The following is a 12243-nucleotide window of genomic DNA, read 5'->3' on the forward strand; positions in this document are numbered from 1 at the left end:
GTGCAGGCTTGCCTCTAAAAGAAAAGAGCACTGGACACGTGAAGAACCCTTCCAAGAATGGACATCAGTCCTAGAGACAACCACGTAATGATCGTTGTCCTTTTTCCTAAAACTCTATACCGGAGGTATATACAGTCTAACACAACAACATAGAATGTGAAATCCTAAACTAACTAAAAAGGAAAAACTAATATAATCATCAGCACTGGGCCAGAGAAAAACCTCATGTGTTTACAAGCAAACTGTTTAGAAAATATTTTTTTAACCCAGACAACCTGAAGTCTTGGGGTCATATCCAGAAAAGCACACGAGGCTGGAGCACGGAGGCGGTGGGGAGCGATGTGCATTATTTTTTTTTAATATTTATTTATTTATTTGGCAGCGCCGGGTCTTAGCTGTGGCACACGGGACCTTGGTTGCGGCGTGCGAGATCTTTTAGTTGCAGCATGCGGGATGTTTAGTTGTGGCGTGCAAACTCTTAGTTGCGGCATGTGGGATCTAGTTCCCTGAGCAGGGATCGAACCCAGGCCCCCTGCATTGGGAGCACGGAGTCTTACCCACTGGACCACCAGGGAAGTCCTGAGACGTGCATTATTAATGGACATTCTCTGTAAAGAGTCTGAACAGCACAGGAAATTTTAACAGGCAGAGAATGGGTGAAGCACAATAACAAAGGCAAAAAAAATATGTGTATATATACTATGTTGTTATTTCTAATTCTCATATCAATACCTCTCAAAATGAGGAAGCCATTCACTTTCATTTACAAGTTTTGCTTCAAAAGTTCATCTGTTAAAAAACATATATATATATATTTTTTTTTTTTTTAATATTTATTTATTTAGGCAGCACTGGGTCTTAGTTGCAGCACAGGGGATCTTCATTGCGTCATGCAGACTTTTTAGTTGCGGCATGTGGACTCTTAGTTGCGGCATGCATGTGGGATCTAGTTCCCCAACCAGGGGTCTAACCGAGGCCCCCTGCATTGGGAGTGCAGAGTCTTACCCACTGGACTACCAGGGAGGTATCCATATATTTTTAAGTGTCCATGGAGGGAAGATGAAACAAGAATGGCAGGATATAGGTGGACTGTTGAGGTGAGGGGTACACTGGGTGCACTGGGCTGGTGTCTGCATATGTGTGAAAATTTCCATTATAAAAATAAATTTTTAATATTTGTTAAGTTAGTGTTTGGGAACACATACTTCAATTTCCCATACAAATAATGTACCCTATGCATACGCAGATTGCCAGACAGGCCCCCAGAAGTCTATTTTCCTCATAAGGTGGCTGACATCCTCATCTTTGCAAAAACAAACTGATGGAAAAATAAAATGTTTCCACATGACAGGGATGAAAAGAGCTGCTCAGACAGTGTCCCTTGGCAGGTGGTGAGGTGGAGAGGCAAATGTGAACACGCGAAGAAATCTTGCAGCCACACCCTTCTTGGAAGAGAAGGGCCCTTCCTCACTTGAGGGAGGCAACCACTATGAATGCAGAGCATCACATGTAACGATTCCAGAGGAATGAAAACAGTCTCACAAGAGAGGAAACACTCTGTGCATATTGAAGTGTGAAAACAAGAAAGCAGGCTAAGCAAGAAAGGTAGGGTCTCATACTCACCTGGACACACTCCTCTGAGGGCCTCCCTGCCCACGGGTTCCCAGGGATCGAGGCCCCATGGCACTTCCCCTCATTCCAGCTGAGAGACCAGAACAGGTCTGGTGAACGAAAAAGCTGCCCAGGGAGAAAGAAACAGGAAAACAAAGGTAGAGGGAATCATGAAGCAGGGTCACCTCTCAGCCCTCTTTTTCTCCAGTGAGCCAGGTGGGGAGAAACCAAGTGAAGTCAGCCTGTGCATCTTAGAGGACAGAAAATTCCCACAAAGCAGGACAGAGTCTTGGAATAATCCTCTACTCAAGTTCCAAATACTCAGAGAACTTGAAGACAGAGGCAAAGGCTCTGGTGAGCTCCTGACAGCTCTTCACTTCCCTCCATGCATGGGGCAGAGTCCCTCCCAGGGTTAGAGGATAGTGATTTCAAAACCTGGGAACCCAGGGCTCTCCCAGCCCAGTAGCCTCTGGGGAGCTTAGCCTCCAAAGCAACTACCCACAAGGGTTATTAGAGACCCCACAAGTCAAAAGAAGAAAGAAGCCAGGATGCTCAAAGGGCAGAGGCAGACAAGAGCAGGGAGAAAAGATATCTCACCCAGGGAAGCCACATTTGCATAATTCTCCAGCATCACCTCCCTGTACAAGGCCCTCTGCACAGGATCCAGGCTGACCCATTCATTCTGGGTGAAGTACACGGCCACATCCTCAAAGGTCACGGGCTCCTGAAACAAGAGGTTCTTGCTCCAGCCCTGTGTGAGGGCAGAGGAGCCTAAGTAAAGGGCAGAGACTTACTGGGGCTAGTGTTATTGCCGAGGACAGCTATCCAGTGCTCAAGCCCCCTACACCCCTCTCCGCAGGGGCCAGCCCTCAGCCAGCATTGCCCTCATCAATAGGGGACCCCCGGACTCACTGCATCCCTTGTGGTCATCCCCAGCAAACAGCCCTTCCTTCACCTGCTGATCTCTGTGTCGACTCTGCTGTGTCCTGCTCCGTGTGCCTATGGGTCCCTCTGGCTCCTCTCCCCTACGTGGGTTTTGTGTGAACATGCACAAGGGAAATCTGTATAAACACAGCCCACAGCACTTTTGTACTGATCTCTACTCCCTCCCTAATCCCGCTAAGGTCACTGGAACACAAAGGCCCAACAGGAGAAGAGTCAAATCAGACTAGAGGTATTAACAGAATTTTGAAAGGCAGAAAAAGGATAAATGGTAACGGACACAGAAGAGAAGGGAAAGCTGAATCTTAACTGCTGGTGGAGGAGGAAGCAAACAAAAAGCCTGATTCACACCACAGAACAAAGGATGAGCTCTGGATATTTTTTAAGTGTGAACTGCTTTTTCTAACTTGGTAAAATATTCTTTTTTTTTTTTGAGCTTTTATTTATTTAAAAGGAGGTTTGTTTTTTGTTTTTGGGGTTTTTTTGTTTTCTGATTGAAGTATAGTTGATTTATAACTTGGTAACACATTCTGTTTCAAAGCACCAGGGAGGAGAGAGGACCCCCAGAGTATATAGGGAATGAATGAAAAATACCTACACAAAAGCACATCACTGAGAAACCTCAGAAAAAGAGACTTAAAAAAAGATCCTAAAGGCTTTCAGAGAAGGAAAACAACACACACATGAAGACTTGGGAGTCGAGATGGCAAAGTAAAAGGAGCCATGTTTTTTAAATGCTGAGGAAAAACTTGCACTTCTTATCTAGATGGAGTCAAAGGGAACAGATTTATCCTCCTGCCTGAACCAAAATAAGACAAATTACATAAAACAATGGTTTTCAAGATACTGGGTATCAGGCAATGAAGGACACCAATTCCTGAGAGATGGGAAGCAGAGAGGTGAGCCCTGGGATTCTACAAAAACACTACTAGAATTGCTTCATCCAAGCAAAGACTTTTTCAATCTTGTGGACAGAAGTGAAAAGGGTCTTCCTTGTATGCTGTGATGCAGATTTCCACTTTTTAGTGCATTTCCATTTTTCAGCCCAAACTGCCAAATCTATCCCAATCAATCCCCCACACTCACTTGTTTTTTCCACCCTGATTATGTCTTAGTTTGGGAATTCTCATTTCTCCACTCCCCTTAACTCCTCCCCTTCCCCAAACACACCCGACAATGACAGATGCACAACGGAAGCCACAGGCCTGGACCTGCATCTGGATGCAGAGCTGACACCTGCTTTCTTGACATCAAAAGGGTGAGAGGGCAGGGAAGGGGAGCCACAGAGGCTGAAAGGATGCTCGCTCACCGGGCGCCAGGTGATCTGGAGCATGGCAGGCGTCTCTGCTTCGCACACTGCCCTCCAGGTCCTGAGATGTGACACTGAAAGGAAAATACAGAGGCACAGGTAAGAGTGATGCTGCCTCGCACCCTGCGAATACCTTCTGTCCGCCTCGGCCCCTTTCCATTCCGCTACCCCTCACCACAAAGGCAAAGGGTTTGGAGAACCCGGTACTACACCCAGGGAAAGCGAATCTGTTACCCGGACACCGGCACCCGCATCCCAGGAAGCCACTAACCCCGCGCGGTGCAAGCGAAGAGAAAGCATGGGACTGCAGCCGGCGTCTGGGAAAGCTTCCAACAGGTTCAGTGATAAGTGCGTTACCCGTCTCCCCTCCTCTCTAGGAACCTGGTAAGTTTCCCATCTCTGTGGTTCCCTATCGCAGCTGCAGCCGTCCTGTCCGTACTTTGGGAGATGGCAAAGGACAGAACTGCTGGCCGGAGGCTCGGGTCCTGCAGCGCCCCCATTCGGTAGCTCCTCCGGGGGATGTAGTCTGGCTGGCTCAAGCCACAGAATGGTTTCAATCCTGGGAATTACCCAGGGTTCTCTGGCGTTCACTACTTCTGGTTGCCCTTCCAGGCACTGAGGGGACCATTGCTCCACACGTGCCCAAGAGGCCTGGGTTCTGTGGCTACACCAATGTGGGAGGATTGGAAATTGGAAGAGTGGAGCCCATCACTTCAACAGCCAGATGTGTATGGGTTGAGAGCAAAGAGCACCTGGTCCAAAAACCTGGCTGCTGTACCACTTACTAGCTGTGGGACCAGCAGCAAATTGCCTTGCCTGTTTCATTGTTAAATGGGTATGATGGTGGTACCAACCACAAAGGGCTGTTGAAGGTTAATAATTAAATGAATTCATGGATTGGCAAAGTGTTTACAGTAGTGCCTGGCACGTAATAAGTGCTTATAAGTTTGTGTTGTTTTTAGAGATACAAGTGCTGCTTGGGCTCCAATGTGTGACACAGTGTAGGGAAACAGCTATTAACATTTAGCCTTAGAGCCCTTTCCCACCGTATACCCAGATGTGTGTTCCAGGCCCAACCTGGAGAAATTCAGTGCTTCTACCCAGAAAGGTTTTAATTACAAAGGCATCTTCAGTTAGTTCAACTACATGACAGAGGGCCTGGATGGTAACAGGAATGGCTTCTCTTCTGTGACCACAGGTGCTACAGTATCCAGAGACTTTTCCTCTGCTGTCTCAAATGCCCAATGATGGGGGCCTTTCACGCACCGTGTAACCAGAGTCTCCTGCACTTAGGCATCTGCTGCACATTGCTCCAGCCCAGCTCCCTTTTGTAACTACACATATAAATAGATATTGAAACCAAACAGAATCATCTAGACAGCAACTGCAATCCAAAAGGAGGAACTAGTATGTTTTTAAATACATTAAACAAATGTATTACTTTGTTGCAATCAATTCATATTCATTAATTAAACTTCCTTGCATTAGTCACTTAAATGGTCTTTATATAATAGCTAAGATTTATGGGAGCTTAATAGGTGCTAGAAACTGTGCTAAGGCTTTATAAGCATCATCACTTTTCATTTTCACTTGAGATTGGTACTGTTACGTTCCTCACTTTACAACTGAGGAAACGGAAGCCAAAGAGGTTTAGAAGTAATCCAAGACCACACAGCTAGAAAAGCCCATTAACCAATACCCATGCAGTTTCTCCTGGGAGCTGGAAAGCATTTTAAACACCACGGAAACATGACACAGAATTCTCTGGCTCCACACCCCACAGCCTCTGCTGCACTACTCAGTCCTCCTTTATTTCCCCAGTAATTGTCTGAACTGCCTAATGTCATCGGTTTTGCAGTCCTCCTCCTGCCCCTCCTAGATTCATGCTCTACTCATCTAGCATTCCCAGGGTGTCTTCCAAATTCTTATAAGTTCCATGGCCTCCAAGGACAGGTGCGAACTACTGGCACAGGAGACCTGCCTGTTGGTAGACTTCATCTGTAGAAACTGATGTGGATTTCTGGCAGGTGCTTCCACCTCATGCAATTAAATGGATCTTCTGAAAATCATGTCCTCTCTGTAGCCAAAGGTATCTCCCACTGGGGATAATCTCATCTCACCTCAAACCACTTTTCCCCAAACACACCCTCACCCGCACAGACACACATCCACAGCTGCCTGGCAAAGGGGAACCCAAGTCAGGCCCGAGTCTGGCGTAGACTTCTCTGAGAGCTGATCTAAGAAAAGCTGTCAGGAAGCCAGCTCACCTGGGACCACGCTGTCTGAAGCATGGCTGCCGTCCCCTGGCTTCCTGCACTGCTCTCTGATTTGGGAGGAGGAAGAGTCTCAGATCTAAGGAGAAAAGAGCTCCAAGTGAAACTGCCCCTCTCTCGCAGCCCGTATGTGCATTACTCCCCTTCACATCTCTCACCACCATCCCTGGACTCCCTTAACTCTTAGGACAATGACTGCCCTACCACTCCATGGCAGCCCGGCCCCTCCCCTCACCCACAGAGTTATAACTGCTCCATCCACTTGCTGGCAAGGCACAAGGCTTCTCAAAATATGCCACAACACTACATTATCCAGAACTGAGTCTCGGCTAGAGGAGAATCCTGGCCTCAGTGACTGCTTGGGTTAGAACAGAAAATTTTTACTGAATATGTCCAGTGACCCTGACCAGTGACAAAGATTCTGTCCTTGACCAGACTCTTGGCAGGCTCCTCTGAGCCCTTTCTCCGCTAGCCTTCAAACCCTGGCCTATGAAGACATGAACAAGACATTAACATCATCTCTAGCAGTTCAAGGCCACATCCCTAGGATGACCCTACCCCCTCTTAGAGGGTCTGCTTGAGAAAATTCAAGGTTGTCTAAAGAATGTAGTGCTTGTTCCACACAACTCCTGAAGATAGGGCCTCTGTCTCCCAGTCTCTGTGGGAGGGTGTAGGAGCCTAACTTCCATAAGCGCCAGTTAGCAAACCCAGACGGGTTTCACTTGACCTCCCTGTTTTACTGAGTCTCCACTCGCCCCCTCTCTACTCTCTCATTCTCCCTTTCAAAGACCGGGTCACCTCTGTACAAGTCGAAGCTGAGTTCAGTTCACCCTGGACACTTTGACACGATGACCAAGAGAGGTCTCCTCTGGAGAGAAAGAGGGCGCCTGGACCGAGAGGGGCTACACCACAAAATGCAGGTGGAGGCTTGGCAGCGGGTCAAAACAGGAAAAAGAGATGCTCAAGTGGACCGGTGGGTGATGCTGGGCGCACGCCCGCTCGGAGAGGCGGGAAGCAGGCGACGCTGACATCTCCAGCCGCCAACAAAGAAGGCGGGCACAGACAGCCCTTCGGAGGAAGACGAACGAAGCCGCCACCGCGGGCAGGGGCGCGGGCCTCCTCGGCCAGGCTCTTCCAGGTCAAGGCTCTCAAGCCAGCCAAGACCACGAACGCGCCGAGCCACCTCGCCTCCGAGACTGGGCTCACCCCGGCGGACGTCCAGCACAAGGGTCCACTCTCCCGCCGGAGGGCGGGCTCCCCCAGCCAGCGCCGAGCCGGAAGGACGGCGGGAACCCACCATCCGCTCTAGGAAGCCCGGAGGTTTCCTCTCGGTGGTGCCGGTCCAGGGCGCTCACGTGACCCGCCCGCTTCGCCTGGCCCTATCTCCGCAAGCTGGAGATGGGCAGCAGCGGCAGCGACGGTCTTGTGGCAACCCTGCCTGCCTAGATCTCAGCGGCTGGCTGCAGATGGGGCCGCAGCAGGGCTGGTGCAACTGTGATCGAAAAGCGGGGATTCTTGGCCTCCAGGATGTGACATCATATATGGAAACAAATGTTTGTATCTCTTCTTAATCTCTCCCTATTCCTGGGACACAGTCCAAGGGTAGACTGGTAAAGATTAACCTAACAGTCTGAAGTTGGCTCAATCGCTGTTCCTTCTAACTTGTTAACAAGGCAAAATTTCACATACTAAGTGCTAACTTTCCCGGAGAAGGCTAGAAACTAGAAAATTAGCTCGATTTCACACTATAAATGCTGAGGACTGTCAGCGGAGCGCATTACAATTTAAACTGAACTGTAGGAGCAGACAGAGGTCTGCCTCACAGCTTGCCTAATCTGTTATGTGTAGGGTACAGGGAGTGTACAGAATGAGATCTTCCTCAAGATGCTGCTTAGAAGTCTCAGCTTGGCGGCATGAGGGCAGGGGCGGGGGCAGTTAAGGGAGATGCAGGGAATACCCTGCTGGAGGCTTATTCCTTCCAGAGGTGTGGCAGTGGTAGCTAGATTAAGGGAGAAATCATGCAGCCACATTGTTTTTCTGATCAACAACCCAGCTTCCACTTTGGAGTGACTGTGAACAGAGAAGGAAAAGCGGGAGAACTATAACCAGAAATGAACTAGATGGAGAGCTATAACCAGGGAGCCAGCCTTGCCACTGCTGGGTCAACTACACACATACACCCCGAAGTAAAAGGCCCAAGAGCCACAGAGATTCACCCTCACTCAACCCATAGCCAGAAGTACCTGTCTACCCCAAACACAGAGCACAGAGGAAATCAGAGGGGTTATCACTTCACATAACCCCACCAGCAAATCTACCCCCAAACCAGCCAGTCACAAGCCAACAACAAACGAAAGTCTGAACGCACAGACGGAGCTTACTGTGAGCCAGGAAACGTTAATGGAGTTTGATCAACACATCCAATAGAAGACTATCAAAGATAAATTGCCCAAAGATTCCAGGCAGTAGGGAAAAAAATATCCTGAAGTTATCTTCGTTGCCAGGAGACATGGAGCAATAGAAATAAGGGAAAAGATTGTAATTAAAGAAGTCAGCAACAGATACCTTTTGGATATTTGCCCCCTTACCACAGGGTGGGGCCCCAGCAGCCTCATTACACTGTATGAACCACCCCCCAACCCCCCACCAGAGGAGAGTAGGCCAGAAGTGAACACCAAAACTGGGCAATTCAGATTCTCTCTCCTAGGAATTTGGAATTAAGTCTGGGAGAGTCTCAATTTGGGCTGGCCCCTGGAGTGGAGTTGTAAACTGTGGGACCTGTGGCAACTTCTGCCTTGTGCCTGGGGATGAAGAAAACAGGAATTCAAAGAGGGGAGAGGAGATGGGAAGCGAGGAGCCTGCTGACGCTGAGCCCGACTGTGCCGCCTGTGGTTCTGATTGCTTGGGTTTCCAGCCTCCGGACCTCCCGGCTGCAGTCTTGCCCTTGGGTGTCAGGATGCACACAAGAGTCCTTATAATAAATTAAGTATATTTTAGTTAATTCAAGTAGGTCTCTGCTATTCTGAAACAGAGTCCTACATAACGTACTAAGCCAAGTCACTGGTAAAGGCAAAAGTCTCAAAACTGAATAACTCAGGTAAAGTGACACCCACATACCTTTCCAGAGGGAAGCAGGCAGTCCTCATGCAAATTGGGGGGCGCGGGGCGGTCAGTTGGTTATATTGTTATTTCACTTTCAGAGAAAATAGAAACTCCTGAAAGAACACTATTTTTTTTTAAGTTTTTTTTTTTTTTAAAGGTTGATTCTGGTGGACCTAACAGTTTAAATTTTATTTATTTATGGCTGTGTTGGGTCTTGGTTTCTATGCGAGGGCTTTCTCTAGTTGCGGCAAGTGGGGGCCACTCTTCATCGCAGTGTGCGGGCCTCTCACTATCGCGGCCTCTCTTGTTGAGGAGCACAGGCTCCAGATGTGCAGGCTAAGTAGTTGTGGCTCACGGGCCTAGTTGCTCCGCGGCATGTGGGATCTTCCCAGACCAGGGCTCGAACCCGTGTCCCCTGCATTGGCAGGCAGATTCGCAACCACTGCGCCACCAGGGAAGCCCCCTAAGTTATTTTTTTTTAATTAATTTATTTAATTTATTTACTTTTGGCTGCATTGGGTCTTCATTGCTGCGCACGGGCTTTCTCTAGTTGCGGTGAGGGGGGGCTACTCTTCATTGTGCTGTGCGGGTTTCTCAGTGCAGTGACTTCTCTTGTTGTGGAGCATGGGCTCTAGGCGCGCAGCCTCAGTAGTTGTGGCGCACGGGCTTAGTTGCTCCGCGGCATGTGGGCTCTTCCCGGACCAGGGCTTGAACCCGTGTCCCCTTCATTGGCAGGCGGATTCTTAACCACTGCACCACCAGGGAAGCCCCAGAACACTAAGTTATGTGTGAGTTTATTTTTACACGTGTCCTTTCTGTGAGCTACATTATGGCCCTTTTCAAAAAACACTCCTGAGTGTCTAATTAAGTGCCAGACACCTGGCAATGCTGGTCCCTGCATCAGAAAGGACGGCACGTCGCTCACCTTTCAGCACCTAGTAGGTGCTGTGGAGGCTGTGTAATAACATTCAATTAACAACAGGAAAAAACTCTAAATGCCTGTTGAATTAATGAATAAAGGAAGAAATAAATGAGAAAATAAAAGTCACCAAAGTCAGAAACCCATAAATCTCTTGGCTGTGAGCACTCAAAAGCCACTTTCAGCCCAGAGCAGATCTGTTTACTTTTCCCTCACTCCTTGATTTCTTCTCATGGTATAATCTGCTCCCTTCCAAACTATATTTAGAAGTTCCCCTTTTCTGAAGTCTGGCTAGTTTAGAGTCTCTCACCCCCACCCTTCCTTGCTATAATCCTCCCAGGTGCCCTGAGCCCCTTCCTGTTTAATGGTGTTTTGGGAAAATAAATAGGACAAAATTTATATAGTTACACACATATATATACACACATATATATAGATACACACATATTACATATATATTATGTTTTTGACACACACATATACACACATATATATGTGTGCATGTGTCAGAAATATGTATGATAAAGAAACCATAGTTATTGTCATTTTCCTATATTTTGACTGCTTTTCTTAACAATGACTCTGGATGAGGCATCTTAGCATATTCTGGAAGCTCTGACCACAGCTGGGTAAGTAAGTTTGGTTTCTGCCTTTTAGTCCCCTGAATTCTATGTATTGCACAAACTTTATCAAGGAATGAAAATAAAGAAAATATCTTTAACATCCTGCCAACCTTTTAAATTTCTCCCTGTGCTGAGGGAACTTTTTGGGGTAATAGAACTTTTCTGTATCTTGGTCACACAAATGTATTCATTTGTCAAAACTCACCAAACTGTATACTTTAAAAGGGTGAATTTTACTGTCTATAAAGTATATCTCAATAAGCCTGACCAAAAACAAAACCAAAACCAAAACCGCCTTTCTTTGCCCTCCCTTACAGACATAATTTTATGGTGTTATAATGACAATGTATGTATCCTTTTCTTAGTACTTACCCCCATGCAATTATTTAAAGTACCCTTCCATGTCACTACACTGTCCTGAAGCAGTGATTCTGAGAAAGGTCAGGGCCTCTAACCACTGGATGGACAGTGTGGCCAAGTCAGTGAGATCATAACGTCTGGTAAGATTAGCGTCCTTTAAACTCTTCTCTTCGGTGTTACCAAAGTCATTCATTAGGAAATTAATTCAAAAGCACCACCCCTCACAAATGAATGATAGGGGACGTGGAGTAGGTGTGATAACAGGCTGAGGCACGTATGGTAACTGATCAGGAATGAGCTCTCTTCTAAGGCAGGAGCTACAGCAAGTCACTGTTGGGTTTCTCTTCTCCTTCCCTCTGGTGTTCCCCAGTGTGATGCCAACAGCATCACCCCATGTATAATTTAGATATACACCCAGGCACCTGCCCTCAATTGCACAAGCCCAAGTCACTTTTTGTACCTACATAGTTGAGTGGGCACTAAAAGTAAACAATGATATGGATGGGAACAGCAAAGAAACCCAAACAGAAAAAGCACATCCCCTTTCAATCATATTCTTGTCACTGATTATTTCCTTGCGCTATAGCTTAGTTACACAAGATCCTCATAATGGTCATTATCAAGGTAATAGAAAATCCAAGGCTCAGATTTCCCACAATGAAATTTGCTACTGGCCCCACCAAATGGCCCTCCTTAAATCCTGAAGGTAATCATTGGATACTTTTTCTGATTACTTCCTCCCACAGACTTTGCGTTTTCCCTACTTGTTGAATTACGATGGCCCATCTCATTGTAATGCCATCCCCCTAAAGCCCAAAATGTTCTGCCAACTCTTCCCACTCTAGTAGCCCCAGAAGGCAGGAGCAGACTGATGGTAGGCCAAAACTGGGCATGATAAAGAGCAAATACTACAGGGAATTCCCTGGTGGGCTAGTGGTTAGGATTCCCGGCTTTCACTGCTGTGGCCTGGGTTCAATCCCTGGTCAGGAAACTGAGATCCTGCAAACTGCAAGGCATTGCGCCCCCCCAAAAAAAATACTACCGTTTGCTACCCGGGGGATAGAAGAGGGTAATCAAACACGGTCCTTAAGCATGAAACTTAAA

At 47.3% G+C, this 12243-nt stretch overlaps 1 protein-coding gene across 1 annotated transcript in view; it reads right to left on the reverse strand.

Moving 5' to 3' along the window:
- The window catches only part of ZNF620 (zinc finger protein 620), a 9168-nt gene extending 1733 nt beyond the window's left edge, over window positions 1–7435 (reverse strand). Inside the window, exons 1-5 of the mRNA XM_036870172.1 lie at window positions 7107–7435; window positions 6130–6185; window positions 4302–4421; window positions 3863–3936; window positions 2209–2362 (exon numbers count right to left, since the gene is read on the reverse strand). Of these exons, the coding sequence (XP_036726067.1) occupies window positions 2209–2362; window positions 3863–3936; window positions 4302–4421; window positions 6130–6185; window positions 7107–7435 (733 nt within the window). The remainder of the gene's footprint in view (window positions 1–2208; window positions 2363–3862; window positions 3937–4301; window positions 4422–6129; window positions 6186–7106) is intronic.
- Window positions 7436–12243: the final 4808 nt, after the last annotated feature.

Source organism: Balaenoptera musculus, chromosome 11, assembly GCF_009873245.2.
Source record: "Balaenoptera musculus isolate JJ_BM4_2016_0621 chromosome 11, mBalMus1.pri.v3, whole genome shotgun sequence".
NCBI lineage: Eukaryota > Metazoa > Chordata > Mammalia > Artiodactyla > Balaenopteridae > Balaenoptera > Balaenoptera musculus.